This window comes from Mustelus asterias, unplaced genomic scaffold (assembly GCF_964213995.1).
Source record: "Mustelus asterias unplaced genomic scaffold, sMusAst1.hap1.1 HAP1_SCAFFOLD_290, whole genome shotgun sequence".
Classification (NCBI taxonomy): Eukaryota; Metazoa; Chordata; class Chondrichthyes; order Carcharhiniformes; family Triakidae; genus Mustelus; species Mustelus asterias.
In genome coordinates, this window is record NW_027590255.1 from 359,475 (window position 1) to 384,219 (window position 24,745).

A 24,745-nucleotide genomic window follows, 5' to 3' on the forward strand; every position below is an offset into this window, starting at 1 on the left:
TAAATTTAAACCCATCAGCATTCCGAAAGAGATTTCCTCTCCCTTTAGTGCAATACTTCCTCTTATCTAAAGTACAGCCTCAAAATGTATTCCTATCCTTATTTGTCCAATGACATTTTGAATTTACTTTTCATTCTAATTGGCTTCGATTATAGGCACCATATTCAAGATCACAGCAATTTGCTGCCAATTGTAACGACAAATGTGTTCCCTGACGGTTTTCTTTGTTCTTTTATATCATTCACAATGAACCCGTGCCAGTGTTTCACAGAAACATTTTATTTCAATTTACTCCATTGAAACTGATCACGATTTCACTCACCTCTCTGAAAACTCCTCTCAACTTTAGTACTGACTTCAAACGATATGAATGCAGGAAGTATGAATTTAGTTTCGAAGTTCTGTAATTACATAACAAGTGAGCTGCTGCAGAGACAAACAGTTAATAGCAAATATTTCAGATCAACATCTGCCCATCAGAACTGTTTGAAGTTAGAAATGTAATACATTACAGGCAAATGGAGAGGAGAGGGGCTCATGTGAAAAAGAACGAAATGGAATATCTGTGACATGCACACATGCATTAAATAATAAGAATTAGTTACACAGTGAAAGGGATAATCACCAGATACATAAAGTAAGAAAAATCTGAATGGAGGAGAGGTGCTCTGAACACCAGGAAAGACCCAGGACAGAATGATCCATGTGAGAGTGAGATGCAGAATGAAAATGGCAGGTGACTAGAAACTCTTCTCAGAAATTCAATCATCATTGTGAACTGATTGGAAATGTTCCAAGTGTGGGACATGGGAGCGACACACTTGAGAACCCTGCCTGCCACAGAGCGGTGAGAGGATTGGTTGAGGAAAGGGAAGAAATATCAGAAGTTCCCGAATGGAAGGCCGCATTACCTTTCCTCACAGTTCAGTGTCTATATGCAGGAGAAATAGCTTTTGCAACATTATAGTTTTTCTAAAATTTCACTGCTAATGATGTGCTCTGCATTGGTAGATTGAGTGACTGCTTTGTGGAACATCTCCCATCAGTCCAGAAGCATGACTCAGATCCAATCCTGAACGAGAATCCCAAACCTAAATAAAGTAAACTAGGAAGTTATGAGAGGTGAGTTTGCTAAAATAGATTACGGATTAATAGATTCATAAAATGGCATAACGGTCGATAGGCAATAGCTAATATTTAATGTTTAATATTTAAGGCATAGTTGTGTGTAATGAAAGAGTTATACATTCCTTTCTGGCACGTAAACATAACTGGAAAGTGCCCCAATCATGGATAACAAAATAAATTAAATAGTATTGGATCCAAAGAAGAATATGAGATTATAAATGCGTGGAGCATCAGTCGGCCATTTGTCAGCTCGAGCCTGCACCGCCATTCAATAAGATCATGGCTGATCTTTTCATGAACACTTTACACAAATGATCAGTCGGTCCATTCTCCTTTGTCTGTGTCTCCTGACAGTCTCTTGCTGCTTTTATGTGTGTTCCATTCTTGCTGTATTAAGCATGGAATTGTGCCGCCAGGCGGAGCTGCCTCATTTTCTGACATTAAACAGCAATGCAACAGTGACATTTTGTCCTACTACAGCTCAACAATAATAAGCAGGAAGCTGTTAGGTAATAACAGAGTGGCGGAGCGGAAGCGTGCTGCGCCCATAACCCAGAGGTCGATGGATCGAAACCATTTTCTGCTATTCACCTTTTCAGGAGCAGTTTGAAAGAAAAACATTTTGCAGTTCCCCACAAGTGTCTCTTCTATTTCTTTGCAGGAAACAGTTATTTTCATCAACTCTCGCTTGCAATAAACAATTTGATCTGCAACAAGCTCACTGCTGTAAATGCTACAAACAGCTTTCCCACTTTCCTCAGGGCAGTTCTGACAGTCAAATGACCTTTAAATCACAGAATCCCTACAGTGCTGAAGGAGACTATTTGGCCCATTGAAACTGCACTGACTCTCCGACAGAGCATCCCATCCATGTCCTATAGCCAGAGCCCCACGCACCCACCCCGCTAATCTACCTGACCTTCATTTTTTACCACACAAAGGGCAATCTAGAATGACCAATCCACCCAACCTGCACATCTTTGGACTGTGGAAGGAAGCCGGAGTACCCGGTTTCCAGATGTAACTTGCCTGGGTGAATGCAGCTCCAACAACACTAGAAGTTTGACACTATCCAGTACAAAGCATCTGACTTAATTCGTTTCCCATCCACAAAGAGTCACTCCCTGCACCAAAAGTTAAAGTTAAAGTGTATTTATGAGTCACAATAAGGCTTATGTTACCATTGACAGACAGGGTCAGCAGTGCACACCATCTACAAGATGCATTGCCAGAATTCACAAAGGTTTATTTGACAGAACCTTCCAAACCCACCATGACTATAGCCAAGAAGGAAAAGGAAAAGCAGATGCATCAGAACAACATCACCTGGAAATCTCCCTCCAAGCCACTCATCATCAGGGCTTGGAAATATATCGTCGTTCCTTCAGTGTCAGTCGGTCAGAGTCCAGGAACTTCCCACTCCCCAACATCCCCCCCCCCCAAAAAAAAACGCACTGTGGGTGTACCTATATGGCATTGGCAGCAGCAGTTGAAGATTGCAGTTCAGCACCGCCTACCCCAGGGCAATTATGGGTGGCAATAAATCCTGGCCGAGCCAGTGATGCCCTCATCCCATGAATGGATAAAGTAAAAAAAAAACAACTGATCAAAAAGGTTCCTCCTCACATCTGCCTTAAAGGGGAGGTCACATCTTTCAAAAAAAATTCTGCTCTTCTGGTCACATTTTCAGTGTAATTCTGAGCACAATCAGGATTATTTAGTATGTGTTTCCCCATTGCAGAATCACATTGTGCAGTAGCGACCAAAAGAGAAAATGCTGGAGAATCTCAGCAGGTCTGGCAGCATCTGTATGGACAGAAAAGAGCAGACGTTTCCATTCCAGATGACCCTTTGTCGAAGACCTTTGTCATCTTACAGATGCTGCCAGACCTGCTGAGATTTTCCAGAATTTTCTCTTTTGATTTCAGATTCCAGCATCCACAGTAATTTGCTTTTATTTGTGCAATAGAGACCTGCCTGGTGATGTGTATGGTAGGAATTGTCGTCATGATCCATCATATCCCCGTAGGTATGGGCTGCCCAAGACACACAATCAGTGTTGGAATCAATTCACATGTTTCAGTATCTGGTTCCATTCTGTATCTGAATTTGTCTGGTGTTATTTCTGAAGGTGCCAGTTATATATATCTGGCAGACACTTATAAAGTGTGTGAGTGTTGGATCATTCTGGACCTGTCAATGGCCTCTATATCTGTGAGCATTTTATATAAGTGTGGCAAACATCAGTAATTTTAAATCCCCTGCTGCTGTTTATGGAACATATGTTTTAATTCCCCTGGTACTGTTTGCAGAACATCAGCTTCATGCTGTTCCTGTCAGTGGAATTAATCATGTATGTAAATCGATGGTGCTGTTTAAAATTGTGTGTCTCATCTGGGATTTTGTACTTACGTCTCTCTCTATCTAATCTTCCATTTGTTTCCGTTACTCTGTGTGAGCCTTTGGTTGTTTCCAAATCCCTCAGTGATACAATTGGTGTGTGTGTGATTTATTTCATATGACTCAGACTCAGCTCCTGTGAGTGAGTGCAGTAAACAGCCTGTACTTTTCAGCTGTTGATGCTGAACATGTGATCAGAACTATTCTCTTATTTATCAGTCTTTGGTATTTAGTGTGAGTATGGGATTAATTAAATAACCTTCAATCTCTGGGACAAGTTATCTATTTGGATTAATTCCAAATAACTTTCCAACACAGAAATAGGCCACTGATGCAGTAGGTTTGAAGCAAATAATGTGAGTGAGTTTATGCCCAGCAATAAATCTCTGTTACTGTGAACACAATTGTGAAAGATAATGTATCCTCTAATCTGATACTAGATTGCTTTGCAAGTTTCACTCAGGTTGTTCACATTGATTTGATCTGTGACAGTCTGATTCTGAGTAAGAATTTTGACATGAGTGTAAAATGGAGCTCAGTCTGGAATTGCTACAGTGTCTTCCATCTGGCTCAGTCTGAGTGAGGATTAGTTTATAATTTATGGTTCAGTTCATAGTCATCATACTGATATTGTAACTTTTAGTTTCATAATGTGGGTGAGTTTTCAACTGGAACCTGAGTTTGTATCTCAGGTTATACTCGCTTTCAGAATATCTCAATCTGAGATTGTCTTTCAGATTTGTATCGAATGTATTTGTGAGAACTCGCCATGGCGATTAGTACTGCCAGTTCCAAACCCCTAATGTGGGTGATATGACTGGTATTTAACTGGAATCTCAAAGTACATTATTAAGGTTGATTGTGTAACATTTAACCAAAAAACCATTTTACGGTTTTATCAGATACTTAATTTGGAGCTAAGGCTGCTCTATTGTGGGATTGACACCGTGATGATCTGATAATGGTTTGGACTGGGATTTATGGATCACCCTGTCGGCGGTATTGAGATTGATTTGATTTCTTATTGTGACAAGAAATAATTACTATGCTGTGAAAACTCTGGTTTCTTGCGCACTATTCAGACCGAGCATACCGTTCGCAGAGTATATAGGGGAGAAGGAAAGGAGAGGGTGCAGAATGCAGTGTTAAAAATCCTTCTACCAGGAGTGGGGTTCGAACCCACGCGGACATATGTCCATTGGATCTTAAGTCCAACGCCTTTACCACTCGGCCATCCTGGTACGAAAACTAGACGTGATAGGGACACAGCGTCTGCCTTTCCTGCTGTTTGATTGCTGGATTAAAAATGTGCCTCTGGAATCATTTCTGTTCTCGGAGACTGTAGAATTGTGAGAAGGAGCTGGGACATTCTTCCCTGTAACTCCTGTGGAGGAAATATCTGGTTTCTTCAAATATTTATCTGTGGAAACAAAGTACATTTAATATCTCAAATACAGATTCCGTCAGTTTAATCTCTATTAATAATCATTGTGAGCGATTTGCGAGGCTGCAGCCAGACTCTAGCTCTGATTGGACACTCTCATGTCAATCCAATTCTTCACCAATCGGAGAGCCAGGGAGGTTTTGATTGGTTCACATTTTCAAATTGGAAAAACCCGCCAATTTCAGTGCAGGAAAAATACAAAATAACGGAACGCCTGAATGTTCAGGAAACTATTTCAATCTCACGCTTTATAATTTGTTTATTGTATTTTCCCTCACAGAATCCTGGCGCTATTTTAGGAACAGTTTGAACTTCTCAATCTCTTATCTGTAACCGGCGGTAATCAGACCCCGTTCAGCAATTTAAAACGGAGCAAATCTCAGCTCAGTGGAAAAGCAGAAACATAGAGATCACCAACCAACTCCTTCACACAAGCTTCACAGGGACAGAGATAAACGGCTGATTTCTGATCCTCTCCCCTGAAAGCTGTCGGGAATGTTCCAATGGAAGGTGTGGAGAGAATTCCTGACTCAATCCCGCCGGTGGAACAGCCAGGTTTGTGCCCGGAGAATAGGGAGCGCCGGGGGGAGGCAGATCTTAAAGCGCTGCAATGAACTCAGGCGCTGCTTGTGCACAGATCTCGCTGATTCCGTCCTCTGGGAAAACTGCGGAAGAAACAGATCAGCCCGAGAATAACCTCTTCATTCCCGCCTTTACTCTGTTGCGGGAGCGGTGCCCAGATAACTCGAGTGAAAAAAAAAACCTTATTCTGAAACTGAATATAGTTATCATTAAATGTAAATAATTACGTCCTGATATTGTGCTGGGCCTCATTGTCCGTCACAAATCCCAGACTGGGGTTTAAAATCTGCTCTCAGTTCAGTTTGATTGTCCCTTCAATGTGAGAGTGTGTGTAAGGGGCGGATATGAAGTAACATTCACAGCATTCCGGAACGGGACAAATCTCTATCCTCCAGAAAGAGATTTCTCATTAACTCAATAAGGGAAAAGATGGTGCAGATTTTTCAGAGATTGTGGCTGGCTCTTAAAAGAGCCGTTGAGTTTGAGGTGTTTTTCAGCCATCAATCTTTGATGCTGTTTCTCACTCTGGGGCAATTGTGTACCTGCATTTAAATAATTACCTCAGACATGGTGCTGGAAATGATATTTCTAACATATGTAAAATGTTCACCAATAAATAGCATAAATTTACATGCATTAAAACACCTGGGTCAATAATGTGGTAAGAAGTCTCACAACACCAGGTTAAAGTGAGACTTCTTACCGTGTTCACCCCAGTCCAACGCCGGCATCTCCACATCATCAATAATGTGCACAGGGCGAACGACGGATTGATAAAGCAAAGCGAGAAACAGCTCTACTGTGAATAGCAGTACACTGTCTCTGACGGTTAAACAGATCACCCTTTTTCAGATAAAGTGAGTGGCTCTGAAAAGAGCCTTTGGGTTATCAGATTAAAGAATGGCCGCTTCACTTGCTCTTGGACGAGGCCGCAGAAGTTTTCTTGGGCAGCAGCACGGCCTGGATATTAGGCAGCACCCCGCCCTGAGCGATGGTCACCCCTCCCAGCAGCTTGTTGAGCTCCTCATCGTTGCGGACGGCCAGCTGCAGGTGTCTGGGGATGATGCGGGTCTTCTTGTTGTCCCGGGCCGCGTTCCCGGCCAGCTCCAGGATTTCAGCGGTCAGATACTCGAGCACAGCAGCCAGATAGACCGGGGCTCCGGCACCCACACGTTCAGCATAGTTGCCCTTTCTCAGGTGCCTGTGAACACGGCCCACCGGGAACTGCAGTCCAGCCCGGGAGGAGCGAGACTTGGCCTTGGCCCGAGCTTTCCCGCCGCTCTTTCCTCTTCCAGACATCTGCACAATCTCACAAACACTTTCACAAAGAATGCTGAAATCCACTCCCTTTCGCTTCTCTTATAGCTCTGGGAGGAATGGAGGTGCGGACATTGCTGATTGGTCACTTTGTTGCTGCCTCTCAGCATCTTGTCCTCTTCTAAGGTCAAACCAAACCAAGTAAACAAACTCAGATTAAATCAGGACACAGTAAAAGGGGGCAGCTCCCCAAAAAGGAGGGGGAACAGCCCGAACAGAAATCAAAGTACAAAGGAAACTTAAAAACATCAAATTAAAATGTGATTATTAGGTCTCAGCATCTTGTTCATATGACCAATCAGAAATCTGCTTAACTCACCAATCCGGAGAGCCCACGGAGTGAGGGCGGAAAATAACGGCGCCAAAATCTCAGATTCCAACCGATTTCATTTCAAACTGTAAAAGCCGCCAAAGGGGAAAATAACAATAATTTCGGAAATTATTCTAATCGGTAATGGTGAATTCATTTTGAGTAATGTAAGAATCTCCCTTTCTCTCTTCCCCAGTCTATAGTTAACCTGTATCTGGCAGTCTCTGACAGTCTCTGATTTTCAGTCTGGGTTTATCTGAAAACAAGCCGAAAATAAATTATTCAAATTTGGAAACTTCGCAGATATATTTCTCAAACAAGAAATACGGTTAATAACAAATCCCATCAATAATTAACTATCTATCAACAACGTTTTTAAAACATCAGTCTGTGTTTGCACAATTTCACATTTTATCCCAAGTTGCAGATTTGCTTTTAGAATGCGGGATACATTCGGGGTTAATCTCTTTTTAAAACTCTCGAACCAGCCGCCAGAAAGTTTCATTGACATCGTTCTGCAAACGGACGGGCTGTTCTCAATCTTCGTCGAGACTGAGGGTTCCTGCACAACCGGGGCTTATCGGGAATAAACTAATCGATCATTGAGACCAAACTGGAAACTGAGGAGTTTGCACTTTTTCCCTCCGATTCCGCGTGGTTTTCCTGCGGGCACTCCGCTTTCTTCCCACAGCCCAAAGATATGCGGGTTGGGTGGATTGGCTATGCTGAATTACCCCAGTATGAGGGGGATTAACAGGGTAAATATTTAGGGTTACGAGGATGGGTGAGGGATTGTTGTAGGTGCAGACTCGATGGGCCAAATGGCCCCCTGTACTGCAGGGATTCGATGATTCTGACACATTTGCTCCATTACCTCGCTCTCTCTCTAAAGCCTGGAAAAGGGACCGAATATCAACGCGTCTGAGATCTAAACCCACAGAGGGTGAGGAACTAGTTAATTAATTTTAAATACTCAGACCCAATGATCCACCGAGCGGTTGACTTACATTACTCCGTGTCTATCATTGATAACCAGAAAAACAACAATTATCATTGTTCGAGACGCTGCGTCGTAAAATAATAATTGAAACTAAATGGATGATACAGCCTTTTCCCAGGGATTGTGGGTGGCTCTTAAAAGAGCCGTTGTGTTTGGGATGTTTTTCAGTCCATGGGGAGTTTTACTTGGAGCTGGTGTACTTGGTCACCGCCTTTGTCCCTTCCGACACGGCGTGCTTGGCCAGTTCCCCGGGCAGCAGCAGGCGCACGGCGGTCTGGATCTCCCGGGAGCTGATGGTGCTGCGCTTGTTGTAATGGGCCAGGCGGGAAGCCTCACCCGCGATGCGCTCGAAAATATCGTTGACGAACGAGTTCATGATGCTCATGGCCTTGGATGAGATGCCGGTGTCGGGGTGAACCTGCTTCATCACTTTGTAGACGTAGATGGAGTAACTCTCCTTCCTGGATCTTTTCCTCTTCTTGCCTCCCTTTGCTGGCAGCTTTTTCTGCGTTTTTTTAGCGCCCTTCTTGGAAACCGGTGCTTTCTTCTCATCCACCATTGTCACAGTTAATTTCAGACACAGAATCACTGAGTCGCGCTCGGAACTCCTCTTTTATAGACCAAAGCAGAGGCCTATGCTAATGAAGCATGGCTGAAAGATCTGTTCCCCATTGGCTCATTCACAGTGATGTCAATTCGTGATGCTGTCTCTGATTGGTTAGTTTAGACACCCAAACACATTGGTTGCTGCTCAAATCCACAAACTGTCTGTTGTCAATCTGTCCTTTCCCCTTGTCCGCCCCGATCCACCCAACCCCGTGACCCTCTCACTCCCTCTCCCGCACCAGGGCATTCTCTCTGCTGCTAATCCCACATCACTCTATCAGACTGCTGATACTGTTCATACATTTCCCCTTCCTCACCAGCACCAACTGCTCTGCTTTACTTCCGCCCATCACCGGGAGCTGGCAGTGCAGAATATCTGGGCTCAGACAGGGGTTAATGCGAGCTCTGCTGTGCGTGTTAAAGGGGAATAAGTTTGATGAGCAGCAGCCACAAGTCCCACATGTGACACTAACATTGTGGCTAAAACAGAAAAGTGACTGAAAGAAGGACTGGAATGAGAGTTGGACATTACTGGCTGCAAGGTGTTCAGGGACGATTAGTCAAACAATCCCGGAGGGTGATTTACTGTTCAAAGCAACTATTCGGCCTTTTGGCTAAGATCAAGTGTAGTATGGTCGGCAGCCCATGGTCGGCCGCACTTGGTCGAGGTCATTAGGTTACACTGAAGCTTCATATGAGGCAATTTTTAAAAGCGGCATCTCGGCCTTTTGGCTAAGATGCAAATGAGCTCAAGTCTTGGAGGAGGAACCTCCCCCTCCTCCAATCAGCTTGGCTCATGTAGATCAGGCCCAGGACAGGGTGGTTTGGTCGCTCGCCCTGTCTTGTCAGCCTGGATCTGAAATGTCTCAACTTGTTGAGACTCTGAATTGGATTTGATTTGATTGAATTGGAAAAGTATAAAAAAAACTATTAGAGTGCTGGGGGGATGACATTGAGGGATCAGAAACAGAATCTATTCGGTACCAGTTATGGAACAATGCGAGAGCGATTCCACAACAGGATACACACATTCTATTTCAAACTGCTTCTCTGCCAGCCATGTCCGAGTGGGTTTCATGCTGTGTCGATTAGTATCTGATATTTCGATGTTGCTTCTATCTCTGTCAGTCTATGGTCGGTGATGTTAAGATTTAATTCAGAAAATGCAATCTCTGATATATGTCCGTGTGTTTTATTTTCTCTATAACATTCAGTGTTTAAGAGAGTGTGGGCTTTACAGTATGTTGGTTCCGGGATGTTACTCTGTATTTCATTTGGCACCTGTTGGTTTCTGAAATGGAAAATCTTGCGATTTTTTTCTAGCTGCGCTTCTCAGTTTTGGATTTGTTTGTGTTATTTCACTACACACTTTAATTTCTGCCATGTGAGTAAGTTTTTAATCTACGCATAACAGTCTTTGGTATAAGTGTGTTGGTATTTTCCCAAACATGCTGTTCTATTATTTGGAGTGTGTCTCTACCACTAATTCTCAAGGTCTCAGTTATGTGTGATGTTACAGTTCCCATTGAGGTTGATATTGCCCAATGACCATCTGAAAGGGTCACATGACAAAGGTTCACAACTTGTACTGTAACAAATTAAAGTCAACACTAACCAACGAATCAACATTTGCCCCTTAGCGTCATGGAATTGAAGGATAAATACATGGGGTTACGGGAAAAGAGCCTGCGTGGGACTGTGGTCAGTGCAGACTCGATGGGCCGAATGGCCTCCTTCTGTACTGTATGGATTCTATGAAACGTCACTTAGTCACTAATGCACTAAATAGAGATGAGACACCATCCTGCCTACCATGACTATTAACTTATGCATGTTCTTTATTCAACATCTAGTACACTCTGCTAGCGAGGTGTGGATTGTTTATAAGTTCCTGAAACATAAATATGGATTTCAGTCTGTGCCAGTCATTTTCTGCTTTATTCTGTCCCTTTCTGTTTCTGACCTGGAAGGATTTCAAGTAGGTCCTGCTGTCAGTGTGTGGTAGGTCTGCGTGTCTTTACGCAGAATCTGTTAATTGTTGCAATGTGAGTATTATTTTTCCTGTCAGTGTGAGGAAGATGTGGGTTGTACTCTGCAGCTGCTGTATTTTATGAGTAGCAGTGTTTTATGCTGTTCTTGTCAATTTGCTGATTGCAAATACAGTATTCTGTTTCCTACCTAATGGGGAAAGGCCACCGTGTAAAGCATCTCAACAGAGGCAGACCGAGGGCCGGGTAACTGCAGAATACCCTCGGCCTGCGTAACTGTGTGCCAACCTGAAAAATAACGGCACACAGTAAACTCTGACGTATGTATATAGTTTTAAGAAATGAAATGTAACTAAATGTAATGTTTTTGTAAATAAGCACTGTATTGTACTGTAAAAATGATTCTTTTTGCACTGTTTATGACTTTTGGATCTGTCATTTTGCAATGTTTTATTGGAGAGGTTTTTTTTTGTGAATAAAGTATGTTTTTGAAATAAATGAAAAATTCTGTTTCCTACCTCGAGTTTCTTTGCTTCTATGTTAGGTGACAACAAATCCAGGAAACATGACCTGAGGTGAGGAGAAAGGGGAGGAGAAATTTCTTCACCCAGATCTTGGTCAATCTGTGGAGTAAATTTGAGATAGCTCTTTGGACTCAAGGGATCAAGGGATATGGGGGGAAGGCGGGAACAGGATATTGATCTTGATGATCAGCCACAATCAAAACGAATGTTGGAGCAGGCTCCAAGGGCCAAATGACCTACTCCTGCTTGTATCTTCTATGTTTCTATTTTTAACAGTTCCTGATGGTCTGATGAAAGTGAAATCAGGTTCAGCAAACCTGTTGGAGATCTGAGGATGCAACTAACTGAACAGATCAGGAGTAACCAGCTGTTGTGGTATATTTACATTTTCAGAAATCCTTTGATAAGTTTCCACACAAGAGGTTAATAAACACAATCAGAACACATGGTGAATACTGGCCTGGATTGAGAACTGGTTAAAGGACAGAAAACAGAGAATAGATATAAATAGGTCATATCAAGTTAGCAGACAATGACAAGTAGGGTACAACAAGGATCAGTGCTTGGGCCCCAACATTCACAATCTATATCAATCTTTGGAGAATGCACAAAATAAGCTGGAAGTGTGAGTTGTGAAGAGGAGGCAAAAACTCCTCAAGGGGATTTGAAGTGGCTAAGAGAGTGGGCAACAATTTTGCAGATGGAATGCAATGTGCAGAGTATTCCTGAAATGATGAGGGGCTTGAAAGTGTTGAAATTCAAAAGCACTTGACTGTTCCTGTTCATGAGTCACAGAAAACTAATCTGCAGCTAGAGCAAGCAATTAAGAAGGAAAATGGAATGTAAGCCTTTATTACAAGATGTTTTGAATATGGGATAAAGATGTTTTACTGTACTAAGAACAAAGCACAAAGAAAATTACAGCACAGGAACAGGCCCTTCGGCCCTCCAAGCCTGCACCAGCCATGCTGCCCGACTTAACTAAAACCCCCTACGCTTCCGGGGACCATATCCCTCTATTCCCATCTCATTCATGTACTTGTCAAAACGCCCTTCAAAAGTCACTACCGTATCTGCTTCCACTATCTCCCCCGGCAACGAGTTCCAGGCACCCACCACTCTCTGTGTAAAAAATATGCCTCGTATATCTCTTAAAACTTGCCCCTCGCACCATAAACCTATGCCCCCTAGTAATTGACTCTTCCACCCTTGGAAAAAGCTTCTGACTATCCACTCTGTCCATGCCTCTCATAATCTTGTAGACTTCTATCAGGTCTCCCCTCAACCTTCGTCGCTCCAGTGAGAACAAACCAAGTTTCTCCAACCTCTCCTCGTAGCTAATGCCCTCCATTCCGGGCAACATCCGGGTAAATCCTTTCTGTACCCTCTCCAAAGCCTCCACATCCTTCTGGTAGTGTGGCAACCAGAATTGAACACTATATTCCAAGTGCGGCCTCACTAAGGTTCTATAAAGCGTCAGCATGACTTGCCAATTTTTAAACTCAATACCCCGGCCGATGAAGGCAAGCATGCTGTATGCCTTCTTGACTACTTTCTCCACCTACATTGCCACTTTCAGTGACCTGTTTACCTGTACACCCAGATCCCTTTGCCTATCAATACTCCTAAGGGTTCTGCCATTTACAGTATATTTCCTATCTGTATTGGACCTTCCAAAATGCATTACCTCACATTTGTCCGGATTAAACACCATCTGCCATCTCTCCGCCCAAGTCTCCATCTGATCTATATCCTGCTGTATCCTCTGATGGTCCTCATCGCTATCCGCAAATCCACCAACCTTTGTGGCATCCGCAAACTTACTAATCAATCCAGTTACATTTTCCTCCAAATCATTTATATATATTACAAGCAGCAAAGGTCCGAGCACTGATCCCTGAGGAACACCACTTGTCACAGCCCTCCATTCAGAAATGCAGAGTATTCCATAATTATATAGTCTTGCTGAGACAGCAGCTGGACTATTGTGTGCAGTATTGTTCTCCTTACTAAAAGAAAGATATGATTGCCATAAAGGGAGTGGAATGAAGGTTCACGAAATGAATTTCTTGGTTGGAGGGATTGTTGTATGAGTAAAAACGAGAAACACCAGGTGTTTATTTTCTGGCATTTAAAAGAATGAGAGTTGCTGACATTCAAACATACAACAATCTTACAGGGCCCAATAGGGTGGAAGCAGGAAGTATGCTTTCCCTGGCTGGTGTGTTTGGAACCAAAGGATACAGCTCATTTAGGACTGAGATGTGGTGGAATTATTTCCCTGAGTGGGTGATTCTTTGGAATTATCAGTCCAATGGGCTGTGGAGTCTTACTTGTTGATTAAGTTCATGAGTGAGATGGATAGATTTCTACGTATTAGTAACATCAAGGGATATGGCGATACAGCAGGGAAATGGTGTTGAAGTGGAAAATCAGCCATGACCTCATTGTGTGACAATATGGGCTCAAAGAGCTGAATGGCCTACTCTTCCTCACAATTCACATCTTTAATTATGTTTCAGCATGGTCATCATTTTGTGACTGTAATTAATGAGAAATGACTCCAAGGTTCTTTTCGTATCCTGTCACAATGTGACTGTGGCTTTAAATATAGAGCAGAGCATGTCCACAGCTACTGACTGACCCTTTATTTCCCCAAAGACTTTCCACAATTGAAAAGTCGCATGTCAGGTCAGAGATGGAATACTCTCCACTCACTGGGTAAGTGCATCTCCAACAACATGAAAGAATCTCAAAAACAAAATAATATTTTGGGTTTCACTTGCACACCAGCTTCAGCATTTAATTCCTCAGCCACTGGTGCACAATGTGGACCATCCGTGAGATACACTGCAACAACTCAGTGAGGCTGAGTGTGGGACTCAATCTGCATCTCTCCATCTCTTATAAAGAATGAGATTAATTTTGTGCCTATAAGTATTGGACACTGTTGTCCGTCTGCATGTGTGAGATGAGATGAACATGATTTTGTGACTCTGGCACTATGTCAGTCTCTGCTGTTGTATGTTAATATGAGGTTAATTCTGTTCCTCAGTTTGCCATGAAGTCAACATGAGTTTGATTTCAGTTTTGCAGTCTTCAGATTTTGAGTAAGAACATGAGTGTGTGATTCATACTGTTTGTATCCATCCCTGGTACAGCAGCTCGAAGTTATTTTCCTTCTGTATCTCTGTTCCTGTGGTGCTGTGTACGACTACAGGATTCATTCTGTAAATGTTACTTTGCTGATACCGTGTGAATGTGGAGTTCATTTTGTTTCACTTTTCCTCTGATGAACGTTTGGGTGTAAGAATCATTCTGTCGTTGTCATTCATGAGTATGTTATGGAATTCCTTGTTCTTCCATCTGTCTCTTGGGAATTTGTGAATGTAGGATTAAATTTACATCTGTGATTCTCTCGTTATCTTTGCAAGTGTAGGAATCAATCCTCCTACAGTTGTTCCTTGTGATGTATTGAAATGTGGGATACTTTTGCACTTTAAATTTACATGCATTTCAGGCATTGTGTTAGAAACTATTTATTTAAAACATAATGCATTGATATTTGTTTGCCATTTGATTCAATTTATCATATGGATTTGGGTACATTTTACAGTCATGGGTTATATTCAGCAGCTGTTTTTAAGTTGTGCAAATGGTATTCAATTTATACCTCTGTGAATGGTAACATTTGGATACATAGCCTGGTAATTAATTACTGCAGTTTGTAGTAACAGAATTGTCATAGCATCTTTCAGTTTGACTCATTGAGAGTTTTGGATTGGTTTACAAAATGTATCAATGCCTATATTCTGAGGTAATTAATTGCAATTTTTTTTAGTATCACAACATCATTTTTTTGTCTATTCTGGCTATGAATTCTTATTCAATTTGTGACCAACATGACACAATGTTTTATATCTGTGAGTGGTGTTTTGTTAAAATCCTGTGATTGATGTATCTACCTGTCAGCCAAATATAATATTGAGGAGTTTGCACTTGACACAAAGCTCAACGCGAATGTGTGTTGGGAGAAAGATACAAAGCAGCTTCAGGAGGATTTGGACAGAAGTAATGAGAGGTTCAGAACATTGCAGATGGAATATCATGTGGAATGTGTGAGATTTTCCATTTTCGCAGAAGGAACAGATGTTCAGAGTATTTCTTCAATTCTAAGAGGTTAGAAAGTGTCGATGTACAAAGGGACATGGGTGTCCTCATTAATAAGTCACTGGAGGTAACAAGGAAATGAAGCAGGTAATTTGGAAGGTTAATGGTGCGTTGGTCTTTATTGCAAGAGGATCTGAGTACAGGAGGAGTAGTGAAGCCTTGGTTTAATTGTATAGCAGTGTTATTAGATTGCATTTGGAATACTGTGTGCAGTTTCAGTCCCCTCACCTTACAAATAATATTATTGCCTCAGAGGGAGTGCAATGACTGTTCAGCAGATTTGTTCCAGGAATGGTGAGATTGTCTTATGAAGAAATCCTGGGGAAACAGAACAAAGAACAAAGAACAATACAGCACAGGAACAGGCCCTTCGGCCCTCCAAGCCCGCGCCGCTCCCTGGTCCAAACTAGACCATTCTTTTGTATCCCTCCATTCCCACTCCGTTCATATGGCTGTCTAGATAAGTCTTAAACGTTCCCAGTGTGTCCGCCTCCACCACCTTGCCTGGCAGCGCATTCCAGGCCCCCACCACCCTCTGTGTAAAATATGTCCGCCTGATATCTGTGTTAAACCTCCCCCCCTTCACCTTGAACCTATGACCCCTCGTGAACGTCACCACCGACCTGGGGAAAAGCTTCCCACCGTTCACCCTATCTATGCCTTTCATAATTTTATACACCTCTATTAAGTCTCCCCTCATCCTCCGTCTTTCCAGGGAGAACAACCCCAGTTTACCCAATATCTCCTCATAACTAAGCCCCTCCATACCAGGTAACATCCTGGTAGTAACAGGGCCTGTAGTTCACTGAAAACAACAAAATATTTAAAAGGGTATACATGGTAGATGCAGGCGAGATGTTTCCCCTGGTTGGGAGTCTAGACACAATTTTAAAATAAGGGCAAATCCTCTTTGGACCGAGATCTGCATTTTTCTTTACTCAGCGTTGTGCTCCTTTGGAATTCTGTAGCTCAGAGGGCTGTGGAAGTTCACACACAGAGTAAACATTCATGTAGACATTGACAGATTTCTAAATCTCAATGTCAAAAAGGGAAATTGGGGATAGAGAGGGGAAAGGGCATTGAAGGAGATGGTCAGCCATAATCAGATTGAATGGTGGTGCAGGCTCAATGGGCTGAATGGTCAACTCCTGATCCTATGTCCCACATTTGTGGGGAAGGAAATAAAAAAAAGCCTCTTTTCCTGTTCAACTCTTGGATTGAAAAGTTGTCTCTTACCTTGCAAACAGTGTGGGGCTGAATACTTCTCTTTGTGACAGTGAACCCAATGAGTTAGCAGTATCTCTGTGCTCTGTGAATGATACTGGAACTGCTTTGTGTTGGAACTGGCTTGATGAAATTGTGCTTGTGCCAAGGAATCATCGGCGACCTTCAAATATCTGCCTGTAAAAAGAAAAATAACTAACTTAACTGAGGAACAGATGAAATAAAAGGTACAAAAGTTTCGATATAACTTCACAAATAACAATTATTTAGGAACCTGGGGAAAAGGAAAACCATCAGCACAAACAATATTTGAGATCACTTCACTAATACACCAAACTGCTTTTGCTCACTGGGTGTTTGGGGCGAGTTTAAAACAATTTTGTGACATTCAGAAACAGCCCAATCCATGCACTGCTGATTGAGTTGAGCTGTGCGAAGCAGCAGTAACTTTTGCACAGGTCAGATATCTATTTCCTGCTCCCACTTTAAACAAATATCGAAAAATAAACAAGCAGCCACTTTGTAAACCCTCTCCTTCCCACTCCAAACCTGCTGCCGACAGTAGATCTTGTTTGTACGGCTGCTCTCGTGGTTATTGTGCAGTTACATTTCCGCTGTTCATTGTACAATAATAATAACAAACATTGGGAGATGGGAACTAAATGAGGCACCTTCCCGGCGGTTTGGGAGTGAAAACAGCAACAATGTTGAATAATGAGTTCTTGCCATTGTGTCCCCCATGCCTTGTTCAGAACCTGTCTGTGAATTGCCTCCCCTGTTAAGGACATGGCTTTGACATTGCCTCCCCCTTCTCTCCACCTCCCCCAATTCTCTCCACCCCCCACTTCTCTCCATTCCCCCACTTCCAATGGCTGGACTTGCAGATAGTGAGGAACATTGTCAGAGGCTACAGAAGGATATAGATAGGCTGGAAATTTGGGCAAAGAAATGGCAGATGGAGTTCAATCCAGATTATTGCGAAGTGATGCATTTTGGTAGAACTAACGTAGGGGGGAGCTATACGATAAATGGCAGAACCATAAAGGGTGTAGATATGCAGAGGGACCTGGGTGTGCAAGTCCACAGATCCTTGAAGGTGACGTCACAGGTGGAGAAGGTAGTGAATAAGGCATATGGCATGCTTGCCTTTATAGGACGGGGCATAGAGTATAAAAGTTGGGGTCTGATGTTGCAGTTGTATAGAACGTTGGTTCTGGTCGCCACACTACCAGAAGGACGTGGAGGCTTTAGAGAGAGTGCAGAGGAGGTTTACCAGGATGTTGCCTGGTATGGAAGGGCTTAGTTATGAGGAGAGATTGGGTAAACTGGGGTTGTTCTCTCTGGAAAGACAGAGGATGAGGGGCGACCTAATAGAGGTGTATAGAATTATGAAAGGCATAGATAGGGTGAATGGTGGGAAGCTTTTTCCCAGGTCGGTGATGACCTTCACGAGGGGTCATAGGTTCAAGGTGAGGCGGGGGTGGGGGGGAGGTTTAACACGGATATCAGAAGGACGTATTTTACACAGAGGGTGGTGGGGGCCTGGAATGCGCTGCCGGGCAAGGTGGTGGAGGCAGACACACTGGGAACGTTTGAGACTTATCTAGATAGCCACATGAACGGAGTGGGAATGGAGGGATACAAAAGAATGGTCTAGTTGGGACCAGGGAGCGGCGTGGGCTTGGAGGGCCGAAGGGCCTGTTCCTGTGCTGTATTGTTCTTTGTTCTTGCCCCCGCGCCCCCCCCCCCCCCCCCGCCCCTTCTCTCCGGGTCAAAGGTTTGACAAACGGTCATCTGGACTCGAAACATCAGTTCTTTTCTCTATTTACAGATGCTGCCAGACCTGCTGAGATTTTCCGCATATTTTCTTTTGGGACCAAAGACTGACAGATACAGAATGAACTCCACACACCCATTCAGCACCAGAGACTGACGGATACAGATTGAGATCCGTGCACCCTTACAGCAGCAGATGTTAACAGGTACAGAGTTAAACTCACATTCCAGGCACTGACAGTGGATGAGAAGTTCACACTCAGACAAAGAAACCCAGACTGAATCAATTTCACACTGACGTACAGTGTTAGAAAATGACAGTAACAGGGTGAATCTCTTTTACATACAGTTCCAGAAAGTGACAAGTACAGAATAAGTTCAGCATGGTGAATGTGACACATGCACAGTTAATTCAGCACTGTCTTCTATCCCCAGGGAGAGAATCAATACACTCACTCACATGCCTCACTATCGAACAGATACACAATGAATCCCCAGAAACAAATGAGTCCAATACTCAAATATAGAATGAATCCAACACTCAAACATGGTCAGAGCAAGTCAGATACATGATTTCCAAACTCACATAATGTACTCCATACTTACAAACAGTGAATTAATCCCATGCAGACACACACTGCATCAGAGAGTAACTCCCACACTCTCACACTGTGTCAGAGAGTGAGTAAATCCCACACTCACACACTGTATCAGAGAGTGAGTAAATCCCACACTCACACACTGTATCAGAGAGAGTGAGTAAATCCCACACTCACGCACATTACCAGAGATTCACAGTTCCGGAAGGAATCCCACACTCCCGCACAGTCCCTCTGTGGAGAAGGGTCCCTCACACCGACAGCCAGGCGACATTTCCCGGTGGATCTTTACACACTGAGAAACTGGCGCTGGACATTCTTTGTGAAATGTATTTCCTGATTGTGGTAAGGGGGCTTGTGATTGGCGGAAACTCCTCAATCTGATTGGTCTGTTTTCATATCCACTCAATTGAATCCCTGATAAGTGACTGTAATAACTTTCAAAATGTCCAATCACAATCATTGCTTTCCCAATTCCTCATTAGCATAGTTCTGTGGGACTGTCTATTTAATCAGCGCTCGGAAGGGGTTTGTTTTATTTCTGTGTGAAATTGAAGATGCCTGATGAGAAGAAACCAACATCGAAACCAGCTGCCAAGAAGGGAGCGAAGAAAGTGATTAAGAAACCGGGAACAAAGGGCGGGAAGAAGCGGCGAAGGTCGAGGAAGGAGAGTTACTCCATCTACATCTACAAAGTGATGAAGCAAGTTCACCCCGACACCGGCATCTCCTCCAAGGCCATGAGCATCATGAACTCGTTCGTCAACGATATTTTCGAGCGCATCGCGGGTGAGGCTTCCCGCCTGGCCCATTACAACAAGCGCAGCACCATCAGCTCCCGGGAGATCCAGACCGCCGTGCGCCTGCTGCTGCCCGGGGAACTGGCCAAGCACGCCGTGTCGGAAGGGACAAAGGCGGTGACCAAGTACACCAGCTCCAAGTAAAACTCCCCATGGACTGAAAAACACTCCAAACACAACGGCTCTTTTAAGAGCCACCCACAATCTCTGTGAAAAAGCTGCGCCATCTTTTCCCTTATTGAGTGAATGAGAAATGTCTTTCTGGAGGATAGAGATTTGTCCCGGTGCAGAATGCTGTGAATGGGACTTCATACCCGCCCCTCACACACACTTTCACATTGAAGGGACAATCAAACTGAACTGAGCGCGGATGTTAAATTCTAGTCTGGGATTTATGATGGACAATGAGGAGAAACACCACATCGGAAGGTAGTTCTTTAGATTTAATGATAACTATATTCACAGTTTCGCAGCAGCAGAATTAAATTCATAATACGATTATTTATTCGTTATTTCGGGTGATCTGGGAGCCGCTCCCGCAACAGAGTATAGACGGAAATCAAAAGGTTATTTTCGGGCTGATCTGTTTATTCCGCAGCTTTCCCAGAGGACGGAATCAGCCAGATTTGTGCACACACAGGACCTGAGTTCATTGCAGCGCTTTAAGATCTGCCTCCCCCCGGCGCTCCCTATTCTCCGGACACAAAGCTGCCTGTTCCACCGGCGGGGATTCTCTCCGCACTTCCCATTGTAACATTCCCGGCCGCTTTCAGGGGATAGGATCAGAAATCAGCCGTTTCTCTCTGTCCCTGTGAAGCCTGTGTGAAGGAGTTGGTTGGTAATCTCTACGTTTCTGCTTATCCACTGAGCTGAGATTTGCTCCGTTTTAAATTGCTGAACGGGGTCTGATTACCGCCGGTTACAGATAAGAGATTGAGAAATTCAAACTGTTCCTAAAATTGCGCCAGGATTCTGAGGGAAAATACAATAAACAGATTATAAAGTGTGAGATTGAAATAGTTTCCTGAACATTCAGGCGTTCCGGTATTTTGTATTTTTCCTGCACTGAAATTGGCGGGTTTTTCCAGTTTCAAAATGTGAACCAATCAAAGCCTCCCATTTCTTCTACCTGGCTCTCCGATTGGTTAAGAATGTGATTGAAATGTGAGTGACCAATCAGAGCTGGAGTCTGGCTGCACCTCACAAACCGCTCACAATGATTATTAATAGAGATTAAACTGACGGAATCTGTATTTGAGTTATTGAATGTACTTTGTTTCCACAGACAAATATTTGAATGAACCATAATAAATGTGATATTTCCTCCGCACAAGTTACAGAGAAGAGAGTCGCCAGCACCTTCTCACACACAGTCCGTACATTGTCACTGACGGAGCTCAGTCTCAGACAGCAGAAATAATTCCAGAGACGCCTTTTCAAGTCACTGCTCAAACAGCAGCAGAGACAGGTGTTGTGTCCATATCATGCCCAGCTCTCGTACCAGGATGGTCGAGTGGTTAAGGCGTTGGATTTATAGATCCAATGGGTTTGAACCCCACTCTTGGCAAATGGATTTTTAACACTACATTCTGCACCCTCTCCTTTCGTTCTCCCCTATCTACTCCATGAACGGTATGCTTTGTCTGTATAGCGCGCAAGAAACAAGATTTTCACTGCATACCAATTCATGAAACAAGAAGTAATCAAATCAAACTCTGTACCATCGAGTCATAGAGGTTTACAGCATGGAAATAGGCCCTTCGGCCCAACTTGTCCATGACACCCTTTTTTAACGGCTAAACTAGTCCCAATTGCCCGCACTTGGCTCATATCCCTCAATAGCCACTTACTCGTGTAACTGTCTAAACGCTTTTTAAAAAACAAAATTTTATACTCCTCCATTACTACCTCTGGCAGCTCGTTCCAGACACTCACCACCCTCTGTGTGAAACAATTGCCCCTCACTTCCCTTTTGTACCGCTGCCCTCTCACCTTAAACCTATGTCCTCTAGTTTTAGACTCCCCTACTTTTGGAAAAATATCTTGACTGTCGAACTGACCTGTGCCCCTCATTATTTTATGGACCTCTAAGATCACCCCGAAGCCGACTATGCTCCAGAGAAAGAAATCCCAGTCTATCCAGCCTCTCCTTATAACGCAAACCATCAAGTTCTGGTAGGGTCTGAGTAAATCTTTTCTGTGCTTTCTATATTAGGGTGACCAGAACTATACACAGTATTCCAAATGTGGCCTTACCAATGTCTTATACAACTTCAAAAGACGTCCCAACTCCTGTATTCAATGTTCTGACCAATGAAACCAAGCATGCCGAATGCCTTCTTCACCACTCTGTCCACCTGTGACTCCACTTTCAATGAGCTGTGAACATGTACCCCGAGATCTCTTTGTTCTATACCCTCCCCAATGCCCTACCATTAACTTCGTAGTCCTGCCCTGATTCGATCTATGAAAATGCATCACTTGCATTTATCTAAATTAAACTCCACTGTACCACTGATAGGGGGATCCATAAAGCCCAATCCAAATTGTCATCCACAATCAGATCATCACTGTGTCAATCCCACAATAGTGCAGCCTCAGCTCCAAATTAAATATCAGATAAAACTGACAGATGGTTTTCGGTTAAAAATTAGACAATTAACCTTAATAATGCACTGAGATTCGAGTTCAATACCAGTCATATCACCCACATCAGGGGTTTAGAAGTTACTGTACTAATCCTCATAGTGAGTCCTCACAAATATATTCGATACAAATCCAAATCTGAAGTACAGATTCTCAGATTGGGATATTCTGAAAGCTCGTCTAACCTGGGATACAACTCAGATTCCATTGAAAACTCACCCAGATTATGAAACTAAAAGTTGCAATATCAATTTGATGACTATGAACTGAAATATAAATTATTAACTCATCCTAAATCCTCACTCATGTTGGGCCAGATGGAAGACACTGTCCAATTCCAGGTTGGACTCCATTTTGTATTCATGTCAAAATTCTTATTTGGAATCCGACTGAGTGTCACAGATCAAATCAAGGTGAACAACCTGAGTGAAACTTGCATAGCAATCCAGTATCAGATTGAAGGATACATTATCTTTCACAATTGTGTTCACACTGACAGAGATTTAATGCTGGACCGAAACTCACTCACATTGTCTGTTTAAAACCTACTGCATCAGTGGCCTGTTTCTGTGCTGGAAAGTTATTTGGAATTAATCCAAACTTATAAGTAGTCCCAGGGACTGAATGTGATTTAATTCATCCGAAACTAACACGAAATAGCAAAGACTGATAGATAAGAGAATCGTTCTCAATCACGTGTTCAGTGTCAGGAGCTGAAATATACAGGCTGTTCACTGCACTCACTCACTGGAGCTGTCATGAGTGATACGAAAAACATTGCACACACCAATTGTATCACTGAGAGATTTGGAAAGAATCCCAGTCTCACATTGAGTAATGAATACAAATGGACTATCAGAGAGAGAGAGAGAGAGACGTGACTGAAAAATCTCAACTGAAACCATCAGTTTAAACAGCAGTATAGACTTGCAAACATAATTAGTTCCGCTGATAGGTACAGCATTAAGCTGATGTTCTACAAACAGTACCAGGGAACATAAAGCATATGTTTCACAAACAGCACCAGGGGACTTAAAGGTATTGATGATTCCAACATTTATATAAAATTATCACAGACATAGAGAGGCATTGACAGATCTAGAATGATCCCACACTCACACACTTCATGAGTGTGAGACACCCTCAGAAACAACGCCAGACAAATTCAGATACAGAATGGTACCAGATACTGAAACATGTGAATTAATTCTAACACTGATTGTGTGACTTGGGCAGCCCATATCTACGGGGATGCAGTGAATCATAGGGACAAATCGTACCATATACACCACCAGGCAGGTCACTACTGCACAATATGATTCTGCAATGGGACAACGTTGACTAAACAATCCCGATTGTGCTCAGAATTACACTGACAATGGGACCAGAAAAGCAGAGTTTGTTTTTTAAATGATCTCCCAGTTAAGACGGAGATGAGGAGGAACCTTTTTGATCAGTTGTTTTTATTTCATTCTGTGCATTCTTCGGATTCGGGCATTGCTGGTTTGGTCAGGATTTATTGCTCATCTGAACTGCATGCTTCGACTGCTGGCATCAATGTCATGCAGGTACACCCACAGTGCTGTTTGGGGGGAGGGGGTGGGGTGGGTGGAATGCAAACTCCCTGGATTCTTATCTGCTGACGCTGAAGGAATGACAATATATTTCCAAGTCCGGATAGTGAGTTGTATGGAGGGAGAATTCCAGGTGGTGTTGTTCTGATATGTCTGCTGCCCTTTTCCTTTCAGGCCATAGTCAAGGTGGGTTTGGAAGGTGCTGTCAAATGAGCCTTTGTGAATTCCTGCAGTGCATCTTTTGGATAGTGCACACTTCTGTCCCTTTTTGTCGGTGTTGGAGGGATTGAATGTTTGTGGATGGAAGCAAATTAAGTCAGATATTTTGTACTGGATGGTGTCAAACGGCCAGTGTTGTTGAAGCTGCATTTACCCAGGCAAGCTATGTCTGGAAACCAGATATTCTAGTTTCCTTCCACAGTCCAAAGATGTGCAGGCTGGGTGGACTGGCCATGCTAGATTGTGCCTGGTGTCGTAAGAAGTGCAGGTTAAGTAGATTAGCGGGGTAGATGCGTGGGGCTGTGGGTAAAGAGCCGAGGTGGGATGCTCTGTCGGAGAGTTGGTGCAGTCTCGATGGGCCCCATGGCCTTCTTCAGCGCTATAGGGATTCTATGATTTTTGGGTCATTTCTCTGTCATAAATGCCCTGAGATAAAAA

At 43.2% G+C, this 24,745-nt stretch overlaps 3 protein-coding genes, 1 non-coding gene and 1 pseudogene across 5 annotated transcripts in view; 2 read left to right on the forward strand and 3 right to left on the reverse strand.

Annotated features, from left to right (window-relative positions):
* Positions 1–24,745, forward strand: part of LOC144486124 (histone H2AX-like) — a 216,899-nt gene that overhangs the window by 26,802 nt on the left and 165,352 nt on the right. The gene's annotated exons all lie outside the window — the stretch shown is intronic.
* Positions 4,687–4,769, reverse strand: trnal-uaa (transfer RNA leucine (anticodon UAA)). Its single transcript has one exon. It is a non-coding gene; the product is annotated as a tRNA-Leu (tRNA).
* On the reverse strand, positions 6,464–6,853 carry LOC144486128 (histone H2A-like). Its single transcript, XM_078204226.1, has one exon. It carries the CDS (start codon positions 6,851–6,853, stop codon positions 6,464–6,466), a length of 390 nt encoding a protein of 129 aa, XP_078060352.1.
* Positions 8,363–17,857, reverse strand: LOC144486111 (histone H2B type 1-M). Of its 2 annotated transcripts, none has more exons than XM_078204209.1 (2): positions 17,840–17,857; positions 8,363–8,725 (listed from the first exon to the last, which is right to left on the reverse strand). In XM_078204209.1, exons 1-2 carry the CDS (start codon positions 17,855–17,857, stop codon positions 8,363–8,365), a joined length of 381 nt encoding a protein of 126 aa, XP_078060335.1. The 2 variants fall into 2 exon arrangements, with proteins under 2 accessions (XP_078060335.1, XP_078060336.1); XM_078204210.1 differs by lacking the exon at positions 17,840–17,857 and adding an exon at positions 13,097–13,111 and having other exon boundaries at positions 8,363–8,728.
* On the forward strand, positions 19,626–20,428 carry LOC144486106 (histone H2B pseudogene; annotated as a pseudogene).

What these genes read in the sequence shown, in the direction of transcription:
- LOC144486128 (XM_078204226.1), bottom strand. Translation starts at nt 6,853, where the DNA reads ATGTCTGGAAGAGGAAAGAGCGGCGGGAAAGCTCGGGCCAAGGCCAAG.